Source organism: Mus musculus, chromosome 5 (assembly GCF_000001635.26).
Source record: "Mus musculus strain C57BL/6J chromosome 5, GRCm38.p6 C57BL/6J".
Lineage (NCBI taxonomy): Eukaryota > Metazoa > Chordata > Mammalia > Rodentia > Muridae > Mus > Mus musculus.
Genome location: NC_000071.6, coordinates 5,454,101 through 5,479,164, shown reverse-complemented (window position 1 = coordinate 5,479,164; position 25,064 = coordinate 5,454,101). Strand labels below are relative to the sequence as shown.

The 25,064-nt window shown below is 40.3% G+C and overlaps 1 protein-coding gene across 2 annotated transcripts in view; it reads left to right on the top strand.

Annotated features, from left to right (window-relative positions):
• Nucleotides 1-21: 21 nt before the first annotated feature.
• Pttg1ip2 (PTTG1IP family member 2) overlaps nt 22-25,064 on the top strand; it is a 41,317-nt gene continuing 16,274 nt past the window's right edge. The window contains exons 1-4 of one of the 2 annotated variants that reach the window (NM_001200025.1): nt 22-299; nt 12,494-12,540; nt 21,787-21,880; nt 23,175-23,268. In NM_001200025.1, the coding sequence (NP_001186954.1) occupies nt 152-299; nt 12,494-12,540; nt 21,787-21,880; nt 23,175-23,268 (383 nt within the window). In that variant the 5' untranslated portion in view covers nt 22-151. The remainder of the gene's footprint in view (nt 300-12,493; nt 12,541-21,786; nt 21,881-23,174; nt 23,269-25,064) is intronic. The other variant, XM_006503594.3, reaches the window with a different exon arrangement.

Here is a 25,064-nt window from a genome sequence, read left to right as displayed (position 1 = left end):
GAAGTTCTTATTCTAGCCAGAACATTCTAAGATTCTGCTAATTATGCTGGCATGAAAGGGTCAGAACAGGAGGGCCCAGCGCCCAGGGCTGGGCAGGTTCCCTGAGCAGGATTATCCTGTCTAGTCCGGTACCCAAAGGGGGAGAGGAGCCATGTGCTGGCTGAGGGCATGGAGCCACATCCTCCTGCCCGTTTTCCTCTCTGTAGCTCTCATCCAGCTGATTTTCAACTTATCTGACCATAAGACTAAAACCCACCATCACTGGAAGCGGAAAATCGAAGCAAAATACGTTGAAAAGGGTGAGTGACTTGTGAAATCAGGCACAGTGCTATGGCTGTACCCCACTGGCTTTTTGGTTGGGGTATCCTGACTGGCTCAATTGTCCGTTTCAAAATTTGCCTTTTGGTGGTGGTGGTAAGACATGTTTAAGGGAGCTTTATGTTTTGGGGGAAATCTTGTTAATATTGGACTTGTTCTTCCTTTTACTACCTAAACTGTATTGATGAGAGCTGGAGGTATAAACTGGCTACCCGTTTTAATATAAAAAGAACTTCAGGGCTGGCAAGATGGCTCAGTGTTAAGAGCACTGACTGCTCTCCCGAAGGTCCCGAGTTCAAATCCCAGCAACCACATGGTGGCTCCCAAACCATCCGTAATGAAATCTGATGCCTTCTTCTGGAGTGTCTGAGGACAGCTACAGTGTACTTACATATAATAAATAAATAAAAAAAAAAATAAAAAAAATAAAAAAAAGAACTTCAAAGAAAAGTGACCATTTTCTCCATCTTGACAACTCCCTCATTGCCAGAGGCCAGACATGTTGCTTGGGGGACCTCTCATACTTATTCTGGTTCCTATGTGATTTTAGGGTTACCAGGAAAGACAGATTAAGATAAAAATTACTTCTGGTCAAGAGGTTGGAATTTATGGCTTGGGTAGAGACCCAGCATTCCATTTGAGGGGGCTATCCATCAGGCCAAGGGGCTATCCCTAGGAAGCCAAGCTAGAGAGAGAGACAAAACACTTAGTCCCTTCCTGAAATGATGTAATTTGTTTTCCCAGAGTACCTGCCCAGGTGCAGCAGCTCACAAAGCTGCACGCGTGAATCTCAAGTCTGACCACTTCTCCTGAACTCTTTACATCTCTTTTTTATAAGCGTGCTTTCCCCAACACTTTGGGCTCCTGACTTCTCTAAGGCCTCTCCTATTCCCACTGTGAGGCTGTGTGTCAGCCATGTATCTGACCTCCATGCTGGATCAAATAGCATGTCCTTTTTCCTTCTTTTCTCCATTGTCCTTCTTTGGCCAACTACTGAGATTTATAGCTTCCCTCCCTTGGGCATTGTTTTGTTCTTTTCCTTTTTAAAGATTTACTTATTTATTGTATGTGAGTACACTGTGCTGTCTTCAGACATATCAGAAGAGGGCATTGAATCCCATTACAGGTTGTTGTGAGCCACCATGTGGTTGCTGGGAATTGAACTCAGGACCCCTGGAAGAGCAGTCAGTGCTCTTAACCACTGAGCCATCTCTCCAGCCACTGTTCATTTCCTTTTAAACATGAATAAGATTGCTCTTGAGCTTAAACAAAAAGCATAGCAATTTTAAAATTAAATAGAGAGATTTCAAGTTAAAAATCAAGTAAAAGAGCCTGTGGCATTTTATATTGGCACGAAGTTCAACAAACCATGATGACACACTAATGACCTCTTGTTTACCTAAAATATGTTTTTAAAATGGATACAGCAAAAGCACTATTTAAGAAAGAACATCTGACAAATTACACATTTATGTGGGAAGTCAACAGATCAAGTGCAGCATTGGGGCAGAGAACATTTTCCAACAAAGGCAGGGACAGTTAGTTTGTTAAGAAAAGATGCACTTCAAGCTGAAAAGAGTTGGGGTATTTACACCAGCTAGCACATGGTTTGGGGTGTCATCTGCAGAGTGTAGGTTTTCCTCTCCTGATGCAGTTCTATGCACAGCTTTGTGTGCTTCATGTCTCATTAGCTTCTCAATGCCATCCAGGAGACCGTGTTGGTATTGTAATAATCTAGGCTCTCTAGAGTGCCTCTCCACCTATGCTAATCTAGTTGGCCTTGGTCTCCTGGTCTCTAGAGATTGGAGTAAGGGAAAGGATTAGAAGGAGGCTGTTCTGGCCTTCATTTTTGCCACCTTGTTCTTTTCATATGCTAACTTTGTAGCCTTTGCAAAGGCCTTCTGAATTTCACTCTCTGCCCCATTCCCTCACTCAAATCACCCCTGAGAACTGTGATCTCACAGTGAAAAATGATGACTTGCCTTCTGTAACAACTTCTATATACTATATATGATCCCTGCCTGTGAGGGCCAGAGCTGTTAGTCCCAAAGATGACAGGAGAAAGGTCACTGACACAACTCATCATGACCCATATAATTAAAGCAAGCAATTCAATAACGCAAGCGTTCTTATTCATGTACATGGGCTGCCTCCCCCTAAGGTGGAGTTCGACAGGTCAACACTGGACATGAGGAAAACAAGGTTTTTAAACCTCAGACACAGAGGGTTCTAACTGGGGGATTTGGTAGGGAACCAGGCAGGGCTATAGAAGCAGAACAACTTAGTCATAACGCTCTGAAACAGTCATGGCTATAAGGTGGGCATAAGGTGGTCATAACCGCAGGTGGTCAGAATCATCTTTTGAAACAAAGGCATAGTTGTCATTTCCTGGAACAGGCAGTACAGGACCATTTATAATTAAGTTGACAGATCAGGCATAGCTCAATCCTTGAGAACCAGAGTTTAATCATAAACATGAATGAACCCGGTTTGTCTCTACTAAAACATGGCTTCTAAGCTTAAGATGGAGGCAGGGTGGTTAATCAATAACACCTTCTCAGCATAGCTCTGTAGATGCTGTGGTAGGAGTTGGCTGGAATCCTTGCATTGCAAAAACCTTAGTTTGGAACTGCTGTTTCCTAGATAACACAAAAAACATTTTCTGCGAGCACTTGGCAGGTCGTTTGGGCTGCTGTTAGCATGTCTGGAGCTATCAGGTGTTATACTACAGTTGTCCTTAATTTTGCTTCTGAGTTTAAGAGTAAGATTCCCTCATAGTGTTATAAAAAAAAAATACTAGTGAGGAAAGCATAAAAGATTTCTATGAAGGAATTCACTCCTGGAATATACTAAATGAAAAACAAGAGGAGGTTGAAAATCGTAACCTTTTTTGTCCTTTGAAGAGAATTAAGTTTTAGTAGTTCACAAATTTAAGCAACCCTATCTTCAAGATCTTAGGAGAGAGGATGGGGGAATTAATTATCGTGAATAGCTACTTAAGTCCTTTCAGTCTGGGTGGGAAAGGTCTTTATTCTGAGAAAATATCAACAGACAATAGAAGATATTTATATCCTAGACAAGGCTATCAGCATTGACAGCTGCTGTAGCTCCTAAGCATACGAGGTGCCCACATGTTCTAGAGCAGTTGCAGAAGCAAGCTATATATCTAGGAACGCCCCTTAACTTTTAAGTGGCAATATCAGAGTTTCAAGTTCTCAGCATCTAGGAATTTAGTAAATAGAATATTGTTTATCTTTTTTTTCCTCTTAGCTGTTCTTGAAAAAAATTTCTTCCCTAAGTAACAATAATTTATTTATTGCAATGGCAATAAAAAGGAAGTTTTGATTTGGTCCATAGTTAATTAGACACAAATATTAAGGTCAGGTGTTTCTAGACATTTGTAATTGTATCCCTCATAGAAGAAGATGAGATTTGCTGGATCAGCAACATTATGGAGTAGAAGAAACTGGCACAGGACTTGAAAGAGTGGGCAACAAGATTCCACAAAATCTAGGATAAAGTGATGCTCTAGAAATCAAGAAAAATGTGATTTTATGGAAGGAACCAATCAGAAGACATAAACCCAAGGACCTAGACTGGGACCTGGAAGATGTGAAGCGGGTAAAGCGCCTGACATACAAGTGTAAGGACTACGATCAGGGATCAGGAGAACCCGTGTAAAGCATCACCGCATGGTAGCCTACATCCGTAACCCCCATCTGTGGCAAGATGGAAGGCAGATGGAAGTCCATTCCTGAAGGCTCATGACCAATAAACCTGGCATATGACATGGTAAACAAGAGACTTTCCTCAAAACGAGGCAGAAGGTGAGGACCAACAGCAGAGGCTGTGCTCTGAGGTTCACATATGTCCTTGGTGTATGGGAACCTTACACACACACACACACACACACACACACACACATGCATTTATGAATACAAATTGAGGGGTGTCCCATAAAATGCTGGCCAGCCTTCATCAAAAACGCCAAGGTCATGATAAACAAGAACAGACACTAAGTCCTGTTGCAGATTAAGGATACAAGCTGACTAAATGCAATATACCATAAGATCTTGGAGCACAAACAAGACATTAGTGTAAGATATAGGTAAATCCTGAGAAAATCCGGAGTTTAGTTCAAAGCAATGCATTAATTTTGGTTTCTTAGGTTTAGAAGTTTACCAAACTTAATGTATTATTGTTGGGAGTATGATGTGTATCTACAGGTCTACACATGCCATAGTGTAAATCAAAGAACGACTGTGTGTAGTCAGCTCTCATTCCACATCTGAGTGGCCTTGAACTCAGGTCTCCAGGCTTACAAGGCAAGTACCTGTACTCACTGAGCCCAATTTGCTGGCCCTAGTTTCCTTGTATGATTTGTAGTAGGAGATATTAGCAACGGAGCAAATGGCTCCAGAGTACAAATGAATGCCTATATTATCTTCAAAATGTTCCTGAAATCTGAAATCATTTCACAGTACAGTGTTGGTTAACAAAACAAGCTTAAGAAGCAATTGGAGCTTGGATAACAGTTATTTCCCCTGAAATAAGCCTGGAGCAGCATCTTGGATGTACTTGAAGCCATATAATCTTTTCTATTTACTTTGCTTTTACATTGTCTTAAAGTTCCTCCAGGAAGTTTAACATTCTCTCAGGGCAGAAAGGAATGGATGGTTAACAGGATTTAGTTTGAAAACTAAACTGTAAGGGTTTTTTTCCCAGCCATGTGAGATCTGCAGCAATTAGGTAATCTCAAGTTAAATAGACTTTTCTTACAAAGCCTGTGAATTCTAACACAAAACAATAAGGAGAATGACATTATTCTTCCTGTATCATAAAACAAGAGCATCAGATAGAAGCTATCTTTCAGAAGACATCAGAGTAATAAAATAAACCATCAAGATGAGTTTTGAAATTTGAACTCAGTTTTTATTCTATAACATTCAAATATAAGTGGTATTGCTATTTTCCCTGTTCTACAAAAGAAAAAGGAAAAAATTCATCTGAGACAATTTTTAAGTTTTGAGATAAAACAGAATGGAACATTGAATATTTTAATAGTTAAAGGATTAATTAATTAGCCAGGAATGTGTTTGTAAAACTGTTTTGACATCAAAGGTGTTACTAAATTGCTTTTTTTTTTCCATTTTTTATTAGGTATTTAACTCATTTACATTTCCAATGCTATACCAAAAGTCCCCCATATCCACCCACCCCCACTCCCCTGCCCACCCACTCCCCCTTTTTGGCCCTGGTATTCCCCTGTACTGGGGCATATAAAGTTTGCAAGTCCAATGGGCCTCTCTTTCCAGTGATGGCCAACTAGGCCATCTTTTGATATATATGCAGCTAGAGTCAAGAGCTCCGGGGTACTGGTTAGCTCATAATGTTGTTCCACCTATAGGGTTGCAGATCCCTTTAGCTCCTTGGCTACTTTCTCTAGCTCCTCCATTGGGAGCCCTATGATCCATCCATTAGCTGACTGTGAGCATCCACTTCTGTGTTTGCTGGGCCCCGGCATAGTCTCACAAGAGACAGCTACATCTGCGTCCTTTCAATAAAATCTTGCTAGTGTATGCAATGGTGTCAGCGTTTGGATGCTGATTATGGGGTGGATCCCTGGCTATGGCAGTCTCTACATGGTCCATCCTTTCATCTCAGCTCCAAACTCCGTCTCTGTAACTCCTTCCATGGGTGTTTGGTTCCCAAATCTAAGGAGGGGCATAGTGTCCACACTTCAGTCTTCATTCTCCTTGAGTTTCATGTGTTTAGCAAATTATATCTTATATCTTGGGTATCCTAGGTTTGGGGCTAATATCCACTTATCAGTGAATACATATTGTGTGAGTTTCTTTGTGAATGTGTTACCTCACTCAGGATGATGCCCTCCAGGTCCATCCATTTGGCTAGGAATTTCATAAATTCATTCTTTTTAATAGCTGAGTAGTACTCCATCTTGTAGATGTACCACATTTTCTGTATCCATTCCTCTGTTGAGGGGCATCTAGGTTCTTTCCAGCTTCTGGCTATTATAAATAAGGCTGCTATGAACATAGTGGAGCATGTGTCCTTCTTACCTGTTGGGGCATCTTCTGGATATATGCCCAGGAGAGGTATTGCTGGATCCTCCGGTAGTACTATGTCCAGTTTTCTGAGGAACCGCCAGACTGATTTCCAGAGTGGTTGTACAAGCCTGCACTCCCACCAACAATGGAGGAGTGTTCCTCTTTCTCCACATCCTCGCCAGCATCTGCTGTCACCTGAATTTTTGATCTTAGACATTCTGACTGGTGTGAGGTGGAATCTCAGGGTTGTTTTGATTTGCATTTCCCTGATGATTAAGGATGTTGAACATTTTTTCAAGTGCTTCTCTGCCATTCGGTATTCCTCAGGTGAGAATTCTTTGTTCAGTTCTGAGCCCCATTTTTTAATGGGGTTATTTGATTTTCTGAAGTCCACCTTCTTGAGTTCTTTATATATGTTGGATATTAGTCCCCTATCTGATTTAGGATAGGTAAAGATCCTTTCCCAATCTGTTGGTGGTCTTTTTGTCTTATTGACGGTGTCTTTTGCCTTGCAGAAACTTTGGAGTTTCATTAGGTCCCATTTGTCGATTCTCGATCTTACAGCACAAGCCATTGCTGTTCTGTTCAGGAATTTTTCCCCTGTGCCCATATCTTCAAGGCTTTTCCCCACTTTCTCCTCTATAAGTTTCAGTGTCTCTGGTTTTATGTGAAGTTCCTTGATCCACTTAGATTTGACCTTAGTACAAGGAGATAAGTATGGATCGATTCGCATTCTTCTACACGATAACAACCAGTTGTGCCAGCACCAATTGTTGAAAATGCTGTCTTTCTTCCACTGGATGGTTTTAGCTCTCTTGTCGAAGATCAAGTGACCATAGGTGTGTGGGTTCATTTCTGGATCTTCAATTCTATTCCATTGGTCTACTTGTCTGTCTCTATACCAGTACCATGCAGTTTTTATCACAATTGCTCTGTAGTAAAGCTTTAGGTCTGGCATGGTGATTCCGCCAGAAGTTCTTTTATCCTTGAGAAGACTTTTTGCTATCCTAGGTTTTTTGTTATTCCAGATGAATTTGCAAATTGCTCCTTCCAATTCGTTGAAGAATTGAGTTGGAATTTTGATGGGGATTGCATTGAATCTGTAGATTGCTTTTGGCAAGATAGCCATTTTTACAATGTTGATCCTGCCAATCCATGAGCATGGGAGATCTTTCCATCTTCTGAGATCTTCTTTAATTTCTTTCTTCAGAGATTTGAAGTTTTTATCATACAGATCTTTCACCTCCTTAGTTAGAGTCACGCCAAGATATTTTATATTATTTGTGACTATTGAGAAGGGTGTTGTTTCCCTAATTTCTTTCTCAGCCTGTTTATTCTTTGTATAGAGAAAGGCCATTGACTTGTTTGAGTTTATTTTATATCCAGCTACTTCACCGAAGCTGTTTATCAGGTTTAGGAGTTCTCTGGTAGAATTTTTAGGGTCACTTATATATACTATCATATCATCTGCAAAAAGTGATATTTTGACTTCCTCTTTTCCAATTTGTATCCCCTTGATCTCCTTTTGTTGTCGAATTGCTCTGGCTAATACTTCAAGTACTATGTTGAAAAGGTAGGGAGAAAGTGGGCAGCCTTGTCTAGTCCCTGATTTTAGTGGGATTGCTTCCAGCTTCTCTCCATTTACTTTGATGTTGGCTACTGGTTTGCTGTAGATTGCTTTTATCATGTTTAGGTATGGGCCTTGAATTCCTGATCTTTCCAAAACTTTTATCACGAATGGGTGTTGGATCTTGTCAAATGCTTTTTCTGCATCTAACGAGATGATCATGTGGTTTTTGTCTTTGAGTTTGTTTATATAATGGATTACATTGATGGATTTTCGTATATTAAACCATCCCTGCATCCCTGGAATAAAACCTACTTGGTCAGGATGGATGATTGCTTTAATGTGTTCTTGGATTCGGTTAGCGAGAATTTTATTGAGGATTTTTGCATCGATATTCATAAGAGAAATTGGTCTGAAGTTCTCTATCTTTGTTGGATCTTTCTGTGGTTTAGGTATCAGAGTAATAGTGGCTTCATAAAATGAGTTGGGTAGAGTACCTTCTACTTCTATTTTGTGAAATAGTTTGTGCAGAATTGGAATTAGATCTTCTTTGAAGGTCTGATAGAACTCTGCACTAAACCCATCTGGTCCTGGGCTTTTTTTGGTTGGGAGACTATTAATAACTGCTTCTATTTCTTTAGGTGATATGGGACTGTTTAGATGGTCAACTTGATCCTGATTCAACTTTGGTACCTGGTATCTATCCAGAAATTTGTCCATTTCGTCCAGGTTTTCCAGTTTTGTTGAGTATAGCCTTTTGTAGAAGGATCTGATGGTGTTTTGGATTTCTTCAGGATCTGTTGTTATGTCTCCCTTTTCATTTCTGATTTTGTTAATTAGGATTTTGTCCCTGTGCCCTTTAGTGAGTCTAGCTAAGGGTTTATCTATCTTGTTGATTTTCTCAAAGAACCAACTCCTCGTTTGGTTAATTCTTTGAATAGTTCTTCTTGTTTCCACTTGGTTGATTTCACCCCTGAGTTTGATTATTTCCTGCCGTCTACTCCTCTTGGGTGAATTTGCTTCCTTTTTTTCTAGGGCTTTTAGATGTGTTGTCAAGCTGCTAGTATGTGCTGTCTCCCGTTTCTTCTTGGAGGCACTCAGCGCTATGAGTTTCCCTCTTAGAAATGCTTTCATTGTGTCCCATAGGTTTGGGTACGTTGTGGCTTCATTTTCATTAAACTCTAAAAAGTCTTTAATTTCTTTCTTTATTCCTTCCTTGACCAAGGTATCATTGAGAAGAGTGTTATTCAGTTTCCACGTGAATGTTGGCTTTCCATTATTTATGTTGTTATTGAAGATCAGTCTTAGGCCATGGTGGTCTGATAGGATACATGGGACAATTTCAATATTTTTGTATCTATTGAGGCCTGTTTTGTGACCAATTATATGGTCAATTTTGGAGAAGGTCCCGTGAGGTGCTGAGAAGAAGGTATATCCTTTTGTTTTAGGATAAAATGTTCTGTAGATATCTGTCAGGTCCATTTGTTTCATAACTTCTGTTAGTTTCACTGTGTCCCTGTTTAGTTTCTGTTTCCACGATCTGTCCTTTGAAGAAAGTGGTGTGTTGAAGTCTCCCACTATTATTGTGTGAGGTGCAATGTATGCTTTGAGCTTTACTAAAGTGTCTCTAATGAATGTGGCTGCCCTTGCATTTGGTGCGTAGATATTCAGAATTGAGAGTTCCTCTTGGAGGATTTTACCTTTGATGAGTATGAAGTGTCCCTCCTTGTCTTTTTTGATAACTTTGGGTTGGAAGTCGATTTTATCCGATATTAAAATGGCTACTCCAGCTTGTTTCTTCAGTCCATTTGCTTGGAAAATTGTTTTCCAGCCTTTCACTCTGAGGTAGTGTCTGTCTTTTTCCCTGAGATGGGTTTCCTGTAAGCAGCAGAATGTTGGGTCCTGTTTGTGTAGCCAGTCTGTTAGTCTATGTCTTTTTATTGGGGAATTGAGTCCATTGATATTAAGAGATATTAAGGAAAAGTAATTGTTGCTCCCTTTTATTTTTGTTGTTAGAGTTGGCATTCTGTTCTTGTGGCTGTCTTCTTTTTGGTTTGTTGAATGATTACTTTCTTGGTTGTTCTAGGGCGTGATTTCCGTCCTTGTATTGCTTCTTTTCTGTTATTATCCTTTGAAGGGCTGGATTCGTGGAAAGATATTGTGTGAACTTGGTTTTGTCGTGGAATACTTTGGTTTCTCCATCTATGGTAATTGAGAGTTTGGCCGGGTATAGTAGCCTGGGCTGGCATTTGTGTTCTCTTAGTGTCTGTATAACATCTGTCCAGGCTCTTCTGGCTTTCATAGTCTCTGGTGAAAAGTCTGGTGTAATTCTGATAGGCCTTCCTTTATATGTTACTTGACCTTTCTCCCTTACTGCTTTTAATATTCTATCTTTATTTAGTGCATTTGTTGTTCTGATTATTATGTGTCGGGAGGAATTTCTTTTCTGGTCCAGTCTATTTGGAGTTCTGTATGCTTCTTGTATGATCATGGGCATCTCCTTTTTTATGTTTGGGAAGTTTTCTTCTATTATTTTGTTGAAGATATTAGCTGGCCCTTTAAGTTGAAAATCTTCATTCTCATCAATTCATATTATCCGTAGGTTTGGTCTTCTCATTGTGTCCTGGATTACCTGGATGTTTTGAGTTAGGATCCTTTTGCATTTTGTATTTTCTTTGACTGTTGTGTCGATGTTCTCTATGGAATCTTCTGCACCTGAGATTCTCTCTTCCATCTCTTGTATTCTGTTGCTGATGCTCGCATCTATGGTTCCAGATCTCTTTCCTAGGGTTTCTATCTCCAGCGTTGCCTCGCTTTGGGTTTTCTTTATTGTGTCTACTTCCCCTTTTAGTTCTAGTATGGTTTTGTTCATTTCCATCACCTGTTTGGCTGTGCTTTCCTGCTTTTCTTTAAGAGCCTGTAACTCTTTAGCAGTGCTCTCCTGTAAATCTTTAAGTGACTTATGAAAGTCCTTCTTGATGTCCTCTATCATCATCATGAGAAATGTTTTTAAATCTGGGTCTAGATTTTCGGTTGTGTTGGGGTGCCCAGGACTAGGTGGGGTGGGAGTGCTGCGTTCTGATGATGGTGAGTGGTCTTGATTTCTGTTAGTAGGATTCTTACGTTTGCCTTTCGCCATCTGGTAATCTCTGAAGCTAGCTGTTTTAGTTGTCACTGTTAAGAGCTTGTTCTTCAGGTGACTCTGTTAGCCTCTATGAGCAGACCTGGAGGGTAGCACTCTCCTTAGTTTCAGTGGGCAGAGTATTCTCTGCAGGCAAGCTCTCTTCTTGCAAGGCAGGTACCCAGATATCTGGTGTTCGAACCAGACTCCTGGCAGAAGTTGTGTTCCACTCACTAGAGGTCTTAGGATCACGTGTGGAATCCTGTGTGGGCCCTTGCGGGTGTCAGGCGACTCAGCTGGCAAGGTAGCCGGGGCTCGAGTGGAGTGGAAGGGGTTTGTGCCCCAGATCAAGCCCGGGTAGCCTGCTTCCCTATGTACCGCAGTCTCAAGTTCCACGCGATTGGATTGGGGTAGGCGCTGTGTTCCACTCACCAGAGGTCTTAGGGTCCCGTGGGGAGTCCCGTGTGGGCCCTTGCGGGTGTTGGGCAAGACTCTGCTGTCAAGGTAGCCCGGGGCTCGAGTCTCGAGTCAAGCGGAAGGGACTTGTGCCCCAGATCAGGCCCGGGTAGCCTGCTTCCCTATGTACCGCAGTCTCAAGTTCCGCGCGATTGGATTGGGGCAGGCACTGTGATCCACTCACCAGAGGTCTTAGGGTCCCGTGGGGAGTCCTGTGTGGACCCTTGCGGGTGTTGGGCAAGACTCTGCTGGCAAGGTAGCCCGGGGCTCGAGTCATGACTACTAAATTGCTTTTAAAGTATGCTGTATTAAATGTCTGATAACGCTGGCAATGTGATTATTTTGAGTGTTTTGGGGAAGTTGTTTTTAGGAGGCTGCTAATCAAATGAGATGAAGATTAAATTGAACTGGTGCGGTGTTGTAGTTACTTTTCTGTTGCTGTGAAGAGACAGCATGGCCAAAGCAACTTATAAAAGAAAGCATTTAGTTGGGGGATGTGCTTACAGTTTCAGAGGGTGAGTCTATGGCCGTCATGGTGGGAATCATGGCACAAGGCAGGCAGGCATGGCACTGGAGCAGTAGCTAAGAGCTTACATCTGATCTACAAGCAAGAGCCAGAGAGAGAGAGAGACACTGGATCTGGTGTGGGCTTTTAAAAGCCCACACCCATTAACACACCTCCTTTAACAAGACCACGCCTACTCCAGCAACACCACCCATTTAAATCCTTCTCAAAATAGTTCCATCAACTAAAGACAAAACATTCAAGTACAAGAATCTATGGACGCTGTTCTTATTTAAACTATAACATGTAGAAAATATCTAGGTGTATGAAAACAGAAATGACTAACCTTTGAATACAGATGAATATGGCTTGAAACAAGAATGACTAAATGAAATGTACTTTTACATAAAACAGTGATAAATTGGTTTTGTTTTTAATTTTTATGTTTTTTCTTGTAGAATGTGCTCAAAAGGAAACATGTCCAGTGTGTACTCGAGATAAGAGAGTAAGTTAATTTTCTTATGAAAAAAATTTCCTTGGAATATTATAAACCCACCCATTGACAGTTGTCATCTCAAAGATATATTAAGTTTTGTTTTCTACACTTTTTATAGCAAGAATGAATGAAAGCTATGAAGATATGTTCCTTTATTGTGAACTGGTTTTTGTGGGTCTAGAATAAATAATATAAATAATTTAGTAAAAACATGTACTTCCATCTGGAAAATTATACATCAAAAAAAGAAAACAGGTTTTTGCTTGAAGATGGAAATCAAACACTGGAGAGATGTCTCGGCGGTTAGGAGAACATACCACTCCTGCAGCAGACCTGAGTTCAGTTTCCAGCATCCACACGATTGTTCATGGCTCACAGCCATCTGTAACTCCAGTTCCAGGGCATCTGATACATCTTCTGGCTTCATCAGGCACTGCATATACATAGTGCACACGTAGGTCAACTCACACACATATAATGAAAAAGAAAACTTTGGAGGGATGAGGGGAAGAACTCTTTGAGGCAGGACTGGGAGGGGGCGACACTTGGGATATAAATAAAGAAAATAATTAATAAAAAGGGAAATCACACCAAAATGTTGGAAGAATTTTTGTAAACAAGGGAAAGATATTGCTTTTGAAATATGACATTTTCCTTTGCTATTTCTAGTCTCTAAAGACTAGAAGGAATGACACACTGATCCTTAACCTCAGGGTAACTCAGGCCACCCTCTCTGATGATTAAATGTCTCTTATTATTGTTTTTTCACTTACAACTTTGAAGAAAGTAACAAACACAGAAAAACAAAACAAAACAAACAAACAAACAAAAAACAAAAAAAACAAAAAACCCAAACCAACAGTGACGAAGCAAATGGTATCAATTTATGGTAGCACTTGAAAACTTATTCTTGCAGAATGGTTTCTCTAACCTCTCTAGGAGACCTGACCACATCAAAGACAAGTGGGAATGGCTGATAATAAACGGATACAATCTGGATACCTGCTGTAGTAATCTAGACAAGTTATCATCTGCCTCCTCTCCTTTTCCATGTCACTTTTCTGTTTTAATGAGGACCTGGGCTTCTGGCTCATTGAATTCTCTACCCAGTTCCTACCACATTGCAGGCTTTCCACAGGCCACACTGGTTTGCTGCCCTTCCTTACTTCTTTAACTATGACACAGCTCATTCTGAGTCATGAATCACCTATGACATCTGTTGTTTCCTCTTCTCTTGACACTGCACCTATTCTAATGCCTCAGCAACACTAGCTACCTGCCCCTCCCCCCAGTCCTTCAAGCCTCCCATTCTTCCTGCAGGTGCTTGGCCTTAATGGTTTCTCTTCTTTCTTGTGAATTCTAATGGCTATTCACCTGAGCTCATTCCCCTACTTTTTTGTTGCTAATTGCTTTGAAGTGTAAATTTTCAAACATATAAAAGTAGAGGAAACATACCTGGGGACTAGGCATGAGTTCCTTGTCTGTCCTCTTGAGGAAGGTGAAGTGGGAGGATCCCTTGAGTCCAGGATTTGAAGGCCAGCCTAGGTAACTAAAAAGAACCCTATCTTTAATAGGTAATACATGAGATAGTATAATAAAATTTTATACCACCAAAGATCATCTTGGATAGCTTTGTCTCATGAATGTCTTCTCCTTCTAATTAGACTATTGTGAAGTCAATAGTTAAATGGATACCATAATTTCTTTGTAAGTATTTGACCCTCCATATTACAGTATTACATCTATAATCCCATCTAAAAATTAACTAATTACCCAGTTAATTTGTTTCATACTTGTACATGATTTAAACAATTAAATCATGTCCATATGTTGTAATTTGTTGATACATACCTTATGACCCTTTGGGTCTCTCTCAATATTCTTTTCCTCTCTCTTTTTCTTTTATTGAAATGTATTTGTTACAGAGTAGATTGTTGTCCTGTTGAGCTTCCTATGGGCTGGATTTTGCTCATCACATCCCATCACTAAGGTAGCTTTATCATGTTGTTCCCCCCCCCCTTTTGTTTTTATTAGATTATAACTAGATACAAGGGATTGCTCAGATTCTTTAGGGATGTTTGGCAGCAATATTTCATGATGAGGATTCATTAGAGAGCCGAGAGTGTATGGTCTAGTCTTTGGTGATATCACTCAGGAAATGATATTCTCTTTAGCTGTAGCCACTGTATCCTTGGGGGCGGCAAAAACTCTAACTACATTAACATCCTTGCCTCATGTTTGATGCTGCTTACACTGCCTGACTCTGATTGGTCCTCTGATCTTTCTATGCTATGCATTATGGGCTGATTACTGTGCAAGCACACTACATCAAAGTCCTCATCAATACAGCTCCAGACTTAAATTGTCCAAAGTACACCTGATGCCAAACACTACCTATTATTTTCTTTTTTGGTTATCAGCACTTCCTAAGAATGGCGATAGTAGTAATTCCAGAACTTTGTAACCACCCTTCAAGTACCAATGTTATCCAGCACCCCTCAATCTTAATAGGTGACTTTATCTTTGATTTTATAGATTAAAAAAGGCATTGGGTATTAACTTCACTCACCGAATTAGAGAAAGGTTGTCAGTCCTATTTAGAATTACATATCCTTTTCATTTTTCCTTGAAGGGTTAATGCCTTCTGTAGTTCTGCCATACTGCGTCTATGTATTTTAAATTTTTCTTTCATACAATATACATTTTTACTGTCACATTTCCTCTATTCTCTGTCCCCCATGGACAAAGTAGGTGTTTTATTCAACTTTGTGTCAATACACTTCACACATTTCCAGTTAGTTGAGTGAAAAGCATTCAATAACTATTGAATTAACTCTTGAGCTATTAGAATAAGCTTGAATTACATTCGATACATTCTCTAATGTAATAAGTAGAGAATTTTATCCTAAAACATTTCCACACATAAACCACTGTGACATGTCTGGAGAGATGCATATAGGAGATGATGTGAAAACCATTCCCAGAAGCCCATAGGAAGTAATGAAAGGATAGCTATGTATGGTCAATGCAGAGTCAGTATATGGTCTTCTGGAAAGGAGATTCTCTGTCCTCCCAGAAACCAGAAGCACAGTGGCTGTCCCTCATAGTATTTATCACTTACCACACAAAAGTCTAGGTTTCCAAGTGGCACTTCCTAAACCAACCAAGGATATCTAAGCTCTCCATGGACGCACACAGGATGAAAGGTGTTTGGCACACCTTGGACTGCCTTACTTTATTATGTTCATTCTTTCACTTACCTCAAGAAAATATTCACACCAGCATGAAATTGTCCCTGAACATTAGAGTCAGGGTTGGTGGAGTCCATGTTTATTCTTCTAAGGTGAAAGAGAACTTTTAGATCTTGGCTGCATGTTTTTCTTGTAGTCTAATAGCAAAGGGTCAGCCTTCCTACTATTAGAAAACTGTCTTCCCAAAACCAAGTCCATAAAAACCTTACCACTAACTCACTACTCACAAACACAGCATAGAGAAAACAAAATGTGGGGCTAGGCTGTTGGAAAAGTGACAGAAGTGCTTGCTGAGACACATGTGGAACTGAGTTACGATCCTTAGGACCCATGGAAAAAACATGGTGGCATGATTTATAATCTCAAGACTTGGAAGCTGATACAGGCAAATCTCTGGGGATTTCTGGCCAGCTAGAAATTAGGTCAGGTTGCCTAATTGGCCAACCTAGGGCCCATGATAGATCCTGTGTCAAAACTAAGGTAGATGCCTCCTAAAAAACAACACCTAAAGTTGAATCTTGGCCTTTATAGGTATACACATTCATTCATATGCACACTCACACTTGAACATACATGTATACAAACTCATGCACCAAACGTTGATATATTTGTTCCATTAAAAGTAAAACTTCAACAACCATGCCAACTAAGACAGGTTAAATATTCTTTGTTGGCTTTTTGTCGCCATTTAACATTTTGCATATCACTGTTGAGTCTTTGAAATGATAGTTGTCAGTAATGATGTCAGAGAGTGTTAAGTAAGTATTGTTCTTGACTATTGAGAGTTATAAGGCAGAACTTTGCAATGCATTAAAAAAAAAACTCAGAGGACATTATAGAGTCTCCCTAAAATCAAATCTTTCTCGTTCATTGCATCCTGATATGGATTATTGTTCAGGACAGAAAGAAATGAAGTTACAGAAAGCTAAAGGGAACTTGCAATCTACCTTATTTGTTGAGTAGTTCACATGAAAGTTTCATTATCATATGACTGTCAAACATGCTTACAAATGCTGTAACTCACACTGCACCAAGAGATCCATCTTAATACTCCCTTTTTCTGATAGTGAGCATATAGAAATGTGTGTAGAGCGTATGTAATAGGCAAAGTTGCATCTGGAAAACACTGCTTCTTTGGAGTCCCTCACCACCTCCAGACATTACAATCTTTCTGCTTGCTCTTCTGCATATACTTCTGAGCCTTGAGGAGATGGACATAAATACATCCCATTTAGGACAGAGCATTCCAAAGTCTCTCGGCCTCTGCACATTGTCCAGTTGTGTTTTTTACCATCTACTGCAAGGAGAACATTTTTATGCTTCATGACCATCTTGTGCTCCCTTCTCTGCAGTCATGGCTTCTACCAGAAACCATAACACCTACCTTAACTCTCCTAATCACGCTCTCTGTTGCTTGACTGACATTTCCTTCTTGGTATCTGTTTTAGTCACCTCAAACTTTAAAGTATCTCTAAATTTATCACTTTGTCTTCCCCAAAATGCTAATTTTTAAAACTTCCTTATTCATTCCTGGCATCATTCCTCAAGAATCCTAATTTAAAAAATCTTAGCTCCTGTGCCTTCCATAAAACATCTGTCCATTCTTTTCTTTCAAATGAAGCAATACTAGACCTCTAAAATTGCTACTCTATCTCCCACCCCACCCCTGCCCCTTCAGTCTCTTCTCATACCTTATCACTAAAATTATGGCTTTTTAAATAAAGTCACCTTTGAATTCCAAGTAATCCAATTCAGTCTCTGTTGTTAAATAAAACAAAATATAAGCTCCTTAGTCTGACAGTCATAACCTATCACAACCCATTACAAGACAACATCTTTCTGAATGGCAATATGAAAAGCTACCAGGATAAGTTTTCACTTTTCCATCATGATCTTTGTCTTAGTATTCTGCTGTGTCTTCTGCATTTCTATCTCTTCTCTACACATTTGTTCTTCAAGATATATTTCCCATATTGTTTGAAAAAAAATCTTATCCAGTCATTCCGAATCAAAGTGAGTACTTTCTCTTGTTAACGATCACATTTTAAATATTGATCATTCTGAAATGATGACTTTCATCCATTCAGAGATAAGTAGCTAAGAGATTCAGAGATAAACAAATGGTAAACTGTGCCTTCCAAGAAGCAGAAACCATGCTTTGTTGATCTGTGTAATCTCTGCTACATCTGGAATCTCTATTGTAAACCTCCGTCTGTTTTTTTGCCTCCTCACAGTCATTTTCTCTGTCTGGTAGCATGATGTTGGGCCCTTTTAAATACAATGTTAATGACCCACTAATCGTCATCGTATCCCTCTCCTACCTGTAGTTTTCATTTTAATGACATTTCATATAAAATAGTAATTTCTATGTCTACAGAAAGTTATTAAAATAGGTTTCTACTTCAAAATGAAGATTTTAGTTTTCTTGTGGAGACTAAAAACCTTTAGCTGGATTCTCAGTTGTCACATAAGAGGTTGAAGTTGAAAAGTTCTCATAGTTACATGGTTCACCCTCCTTAGCTACCAGGAAAATCCCATGTAATTTGTCTTAAATTATAGAATACCAACTTAGAGATGCTCAGTATATAATACTGTTCCTCTGGGCAACAAATGTGAAGTTTTGTGCTTTGAAGACTTTATGGACATAGGTACAGGAGTTAAGGTAGCATATCTCTTTTTGTGATAAGTGGTAGAAAATCAGTGCAAAATAATTTAATAGAAGAGGAGATTCACTCCTTCATGAAATTGGGTGTGCATGGCTTCATACTCAGCTCAATCTCAAAGCAGGTCACACTCCAGTTTCTCTCCTTGCTTTCAGTCCCAGCCACAATAATCATGATAGTGACCTCATTTCCTTCAACAGTAATGGGTAGTCTCTAAACAAGCAAGGGAGAGGCTCCCTGCTAGCCCTTCACTCCAATGTCTATAACTCCAAAGGAAGTTCTAATTGTCCCTATTTAGGTATTTGTGTTTGTTTTATTACTTTTTTTTTTTTACAGTTCAGTCATTAACCCCCTCTCAGTCTGTCCTCCTACAGTTCCTCATCCCATTACTCCTTTCCCTGTCCCCAAGGGGATGTCCCCACTACTCCCAGGCCTTCCAACTCCCTGGGGCCCCAAGTTTCTGCAGGGTTAGGCACTTCACTCACTGAGAGCAGCAGTATAGACTGGTCAGGGCATGAACTTCCCTTAGTGTCACTATGGTTGTAAGAGAGGAGCAAAGAACTGACTGACAGCTTCACAGCTACATAGCATTGACTGAAGATGCTTATAAGTACAGATTATCAGAAGTGGAAACACAGATAACAAACATTAAAAACAAAACAAAACAATCTGCTTCCCTCTGCCTCATTTTAGGCTCGGCCTGCTTGGGACACACATTTCATTTTACCCTCCCCCCATATTATTAAAAAAATATCCCTGGCAAAATAATGCTACCAGTTCTCACTAAAAATTACATTAACTCATAGTCACTGTGAGCTCTGCTTCCAGCCCCAAGTCTAGACCTTCGTAGAGACATGAACAAATCCTGGGTTTGGATGTGGCTTTTCATGTTCCATACTCCATCAAGTAAGCTACGTAATCATTAAAACCAACTCCCCAGAACTCACTAATCACCACGGAAGCTAAATCAAGATAACAGAGGATGAAACTCCTGTTCAGAGAAGGTAGTGGTTAGTGCTGCTGTAACAAACCGAGGCATACTGTGAGCTCATCTTGAGCTCCTCAAGTCAAGCCATGAATTCTTTGCTCACCAAATATGTGGATACCCAGACTAGGCTTCCTAAAGATCTCCATTATGCAGAGAAAGAAAGAGGAGAGAGGGAGAGAGAGAGAGAGAGAGAGAGAGAGAGAGAGAGAGAGAGAGAGAGAGAGGATGTCTCATTTGAGGAGTGAGTTACTACTTTAGGAGTTCACTTGTGGACAGTCATTCTATTGGGTCCTGTCAATCATCTTAGCACTTGAATAACAAGTTAGTTCACACTTATTCTGTCCTTTTCTCTCTCTTAAAACTCTCTCATATTCCATGAGCTTGACTCTTAGGAGCTTTAAGAACTAACGGCTACGGCTAGCTACAGGCTCTTTTCATTGAGCCTAGACCTGGCCTTTGTAGTTCCTGTCTTTAAACCATAGCCTAAGGTAACAGGTTCAGTGTCCTAAGTGGCATCTGTCTTAGACTTGCTTTGCTTGAACTTGACCTTTGATCTTGGCAGGTATGGAACAAAAGCTGGTCTGTGGTATACCTCCTGTTCTCAGGCACCACCTAAGGTGATTCTTTATAGTGGGCGAATCATCACCTTTGCTAGTTTTGGGATTCTGCAGCAAGCAATAGCACAAGTGTATCCAGGATCAGCCCCTAGTTCAGAACTGGGCTGATCTTAACTCGCTGTGTGATCACATTGTGCAAGTCAGTGGCCTGTTCTGTGCTTCATTGTCCTCACCCATGTAGCAGCTAGCTTACAGGATTCCAAAATGGATCAGTGCATATGAAAGACGTAGAACACTCCCCATCACAGGCTAAGCCCTATGTGACAGCCAGTTTATCAGTCAGCTCCCCTAGAACTGGATTATAGGTGGTTGGCTGTAAGCCGCCTGATTTGGTACTGGGAATTGAAATCTAGACCTTCTGAAAGAGTAACAGTTCCTTTTTTTTTAATTAGATATTTTCTTCATTTACATTTCAAATGTTATTCCCTTTCCTGGTTTCCCCTCCAAAACCCCCTATCCCATGCCCTCTTCCCCTGTTCACCAACCCACCCATGTCTGCTTCCCTGTCCTGGCATTTCCCTACCCTGGGGCATCGAACCTTCACAGAACCAAGGGCCTCTACTCCAACTGATGTCTAACAAGGCCATCCTCTGCTACATATGCAGTTGGAACCATGGGTCCCTCCATGTGGCTCTTTGGTTGGTGGTTTAGTCCCTGGGAGCTCTAGGGGTCTGGTTGGTTCATATTGTTGCTCCTCCTATGGGGGCTGCAAACCCCTTCAGCTACTTTGGTCCTTTCTCTAGCTCCTTCATTGGCCTGTTGATGGTTGAACAATCTCTCCAGCTCCACTCTTGACATTTTGTCCACCTCTTCCGGTTCCTGGTCTTGTCTCACAGCGTGGTTGTCTTCATTGAGCTTTTCTGCCTTATGTTGACACGGGGTTTGAGCACAGACTTCCTGATCATCAGTGAACAGGTGTAGGGAAGTGACATAAGACTGATTGACAGCACCCCCAGAACCATATGTCACATAGGAAGGCTCCCTTGGAAGACAGCGTAGATGATTCAGAAAAGGAACTTCAGAAAGACGTTAGAGACATTTTAATCCTATCTCAAGCAGCTCTCAATACTATTTCCTGACATAAGTTTTGGGTTGAGTCCTCCAAATGCAGAATCAGAGAAAGGAATTTCCATGTGGGGGACATCGGTGTGACTGAGGTATAGCAGAAATCCCATGGAAATAAATGGTTTCCAAGAAGATAAGGGACAAGAGCCATGAAAGGATGAGGTTTCTGCATCTACATTTCCCTGACGGGTCACCTGTTGGGGGAAAAAAATCACATGCCAAAATTGCCCTTTAACTAAAAGCAAAGAAGTTCATTGGGTCACTGTTTGGAACTCCATACTAGTCAGTTACTGGTCCATGAGGATAGCAACCTCAAGAGCAAGCTGGCCACTCCAAAGTAAACATGCCCAAGGGGAATTTGTGAGCCTTTGGCAGCTAGGATTCACTGCTGCTGTGGTTTGAGAACCCCAGTCTAAAAAAGCCACCCACAGGCCACCAATGGCTTCTATAGACCACCAGTGGCTTCCACAGCCCACCAATGGCTTCCATAGACCACCAATGGCTTCCACAGCACACCAATGGCATCTACAGACCACCAATGGTGTCTACTATAACCAAAACAATGTTGAAAATGGCTGGTATTTATTGAATACGTATTGCACTAGTTCAAATCCTTGCTGTAGGTATTATTACACTTTGTCACTGCTTTTTTTTTTTTTTCCCACATACAGTGTATTTGGTGCCGAGAAGAAAAGGTTTGCAAAAAGTACTGTTTTCCATATTCTGATTGTAAATTCAATTCTATATTTTGGGCAAACTGTAATGGTGAGTTCTCCTTTAAATTTTTGTGACTTCATTTCAATGGGCTTGCAAATACTAGAACTTTGTTACACTCAAAGGATTGTAAACAACTATATCTGCTAGAGAATTTGATAAAATTCTCTAGTTCAGGGCTTTGGTTCACTGTTGCCCTCTGATCTAAGCACATTGGTTGTGCCAGGTGGTGTTGATATAAGTTGAGTCAGGTAGAGCTCTTACCTTAATACTTGATAGTTTAGAGATTCATATGTAAAAATGTCTATTGTATGATACTCATAATCTACTTAAGGGATGTTTATGTTCTAATGTTGTAGAAACTGAGACAGAGTGTATTGTGTATGTGTGCACAAGTGTGTGTATGTGTGTGTTTGGGTGTGTACATGCTAATTCTGAAATACACATGTAGTGAGTCCAGTGGTGGTCCTGTAACATCTTTCCTTAGTGACTGTAGTCTATATTGAGAATTATCACTAAGAATAGTGACGCTTTAAAACAGCAAATACCATTTACCAAAACGAACCTTTCCATTTGCAATGTCAAATTTGGACATATTATAGGGTAGTTAACAAAGTAGAAAAAAATGTTCTTGTATTTTTAAGTGAAATTTCCAGAGAACCTAAAACAGGGGATTTTCCAAGAGAATGTTACTCTTATGAGAAAATTCCATCTATCAACCAGTTGTCTAATATTTTTTTTCTCAATTGAAGTGAAACTATTTAATTTTGCCCTGAATCTCTGTTTGCTTCAAGTTCTATAGATCTTACATCATCTGTATTTGCACCTTATTAAGAAAAACTTTGCATTCAGTCTGAACAGAAACTCCGATCTTCTATTTGATGTTTTCCCTCCTAGTTCGTTCCACTGTACACTAGGCTAAGTCATTATCTAGTCGGAGGGGGATGGGATTCACCAGACTTTCTCAGCAAGTGTGGTCTGTTTCTGTTAATAAGAAGGTTGGCACCCATACAATAAGCCACCCTGTGTTGGCTACACGTCCCTCCACAGCTGCCTCACCTGTGGAGAAAGTACCAACAATTAAATAGAAGGCAAGATGAAGAGAGAAGAAAGATGCAAAGATTTGTTTCCCTCTTCTAAATCTAGATGAATTTCACAGCAGTGATTGCTGCACTAATTGGTCGTCTCATGAGAATGTACTGTACATGTTATTGTGGCCTTATGTTCAACAGTGATCTGAGAAGATATAGGCAAGAATCAAGACTTCATAAAACTAGAAAAGTTAAAAAAGCACAAGAAAACTTTTGATGTGCCATTAAGCTATGTCTCTTTTCTTCAATTTCAGTTGACCTGTTTGGAATCGTGATGCTGATACTGATTGTAATATTAGCACTAGCATTCCTCTGGTATTGCCTCGCCTATTACTTCTACATGCAACAGTATGTCATGTTATTCTTCCTAAGAATTCACTTAGGGATGGTAGCATTAAAAAAATACTAAGTTAACAGGAAGAGTCTAAGCGGGACAGAGAAGGCTTCTGTGAAAATCCCTACAACCCCTCATCTCATCCCACCCCCCAAAAAGTAACAGCCTAGACAGGAATCCATCAAAGAGAACTCTTAAAAATTGTGGTAAGAATGCTGAAGTGTAGCTCTCCACAAGTGATGGTTTCTGTTGGGGGTGCAGGTGGGGAAGGAATAGGTTTTCTTTATAGGGCTGGCCACTGGGAGTTTGACCTTGCTCCAGTGAGTATATAGGCAACAAAAACTGGGTTTGTTTTTCTCCTCCTCCTCTTCTATTCCTCCTCCTCCCACTCCTCCAACCTTCCTCCCCATCTTCCCCCCCTCCTCCTCCCCATCTTCCTCCCTTCCTCCTACCTCTTCTCTTCTACTCTTTCTCCTCCTCCCCCTTCTCCTTTTTTTTTTTTTCTACTGGGGAAGATGGGGGGCCTCAAAACTGGAGAGTTAGACTTGGGATGACTGGAAAGTCAGTGGGATGGGTTGTGTGATGTGAAATTCCCAAATAATCAATAAAAATATTATGTTGGAAAAAAGAGCAAATACTTTATCCAGATGGTAAGGAAGCATTAAAAGGAGCATACAACATAATGAGATGAAAAGATAGCATGACTTACTTTCCTGTCCCCCCTCCACCTCTAGCTTGTCCTTTGTAGAAGCCATCCTTCAGTGGCTGTTTGTGTCTCTGCTGATGATCTCCATGTAGCTCATCTGGATGACTGAATCATTCCTGACACACTGACACGACACGTTACCCTTAGCTCCCCATCAAGAAGACTAGAACTTTTGACTTGTGATGGCCTTTTTTTGTTCTTGTTTTGCTATTCTGCTATTTTACATGTTATGTTGTGATGTTTAGTTATTTTTCCTGTGTGCCATCAGTAACTTTAAGGTTACTGATATTTGCATCTTGCTTATTTTTTGGAATTCACTCAGTGCTTTGGATCCTGTTTTTCTGACTCTTTCTCTTCTTATTTAAGATACAAAATTTGATTGCCAGAAGTGGTAATCTTCATCTTTAACCTTAGCATTCAGGGACAGAGGCAGGGGCATCTCTGAATCAGGGTCCAGTCTGATCCACATAGAGAGACCGTGCCTCAAATTTTTTTTGATTCCCGATACTTAATGTCATTTCTCCCCCTTTTCTGGATACCCCCAGTTCTGTAAGCTTTCTCGTTCATGTGACTTAATGTAGTTGTCCTTTACGACTTTGTGTCTTTAATTATATCCCTGAATGTTCACTTCTTAAGTCTAAAACTTGTAACTATTCAAGAGACACAACTGTATAACTATTCTATAAAAAACTCAAAGTGGAAATAGAAAATATAATTCTATGTGCCACCAGTCCACGTTTCTTGAAAGAGAATTACCAGTGGCCTTCTAAATGGAATTCTCTTTCTTTACACCCACTTCTTAAATCCACACCATTATTAGCTTGTTTCACTTATACACTGTGTCTTTCTTAGTCTACCTTTGTATTTCCAGGGGTTTAACTGGCCCCCTTGGATTTTCAAAATAGCTTCATTATTTCTTGTTATTAAAACATGTACCAAAGCACAGTAGCATATGCTTTTGATCCCAGCACTTGAAGGCACAGGGGGATCTTTGTGTATTCGAGGCCCAGCCTGATCTACAGAGCAAGTTCCAAGACAGCCAGAACTACATAGAGAGACCCTGTCTTAATAAGCCAAAAAAAAAACCAAAAAACCAAAAAAACA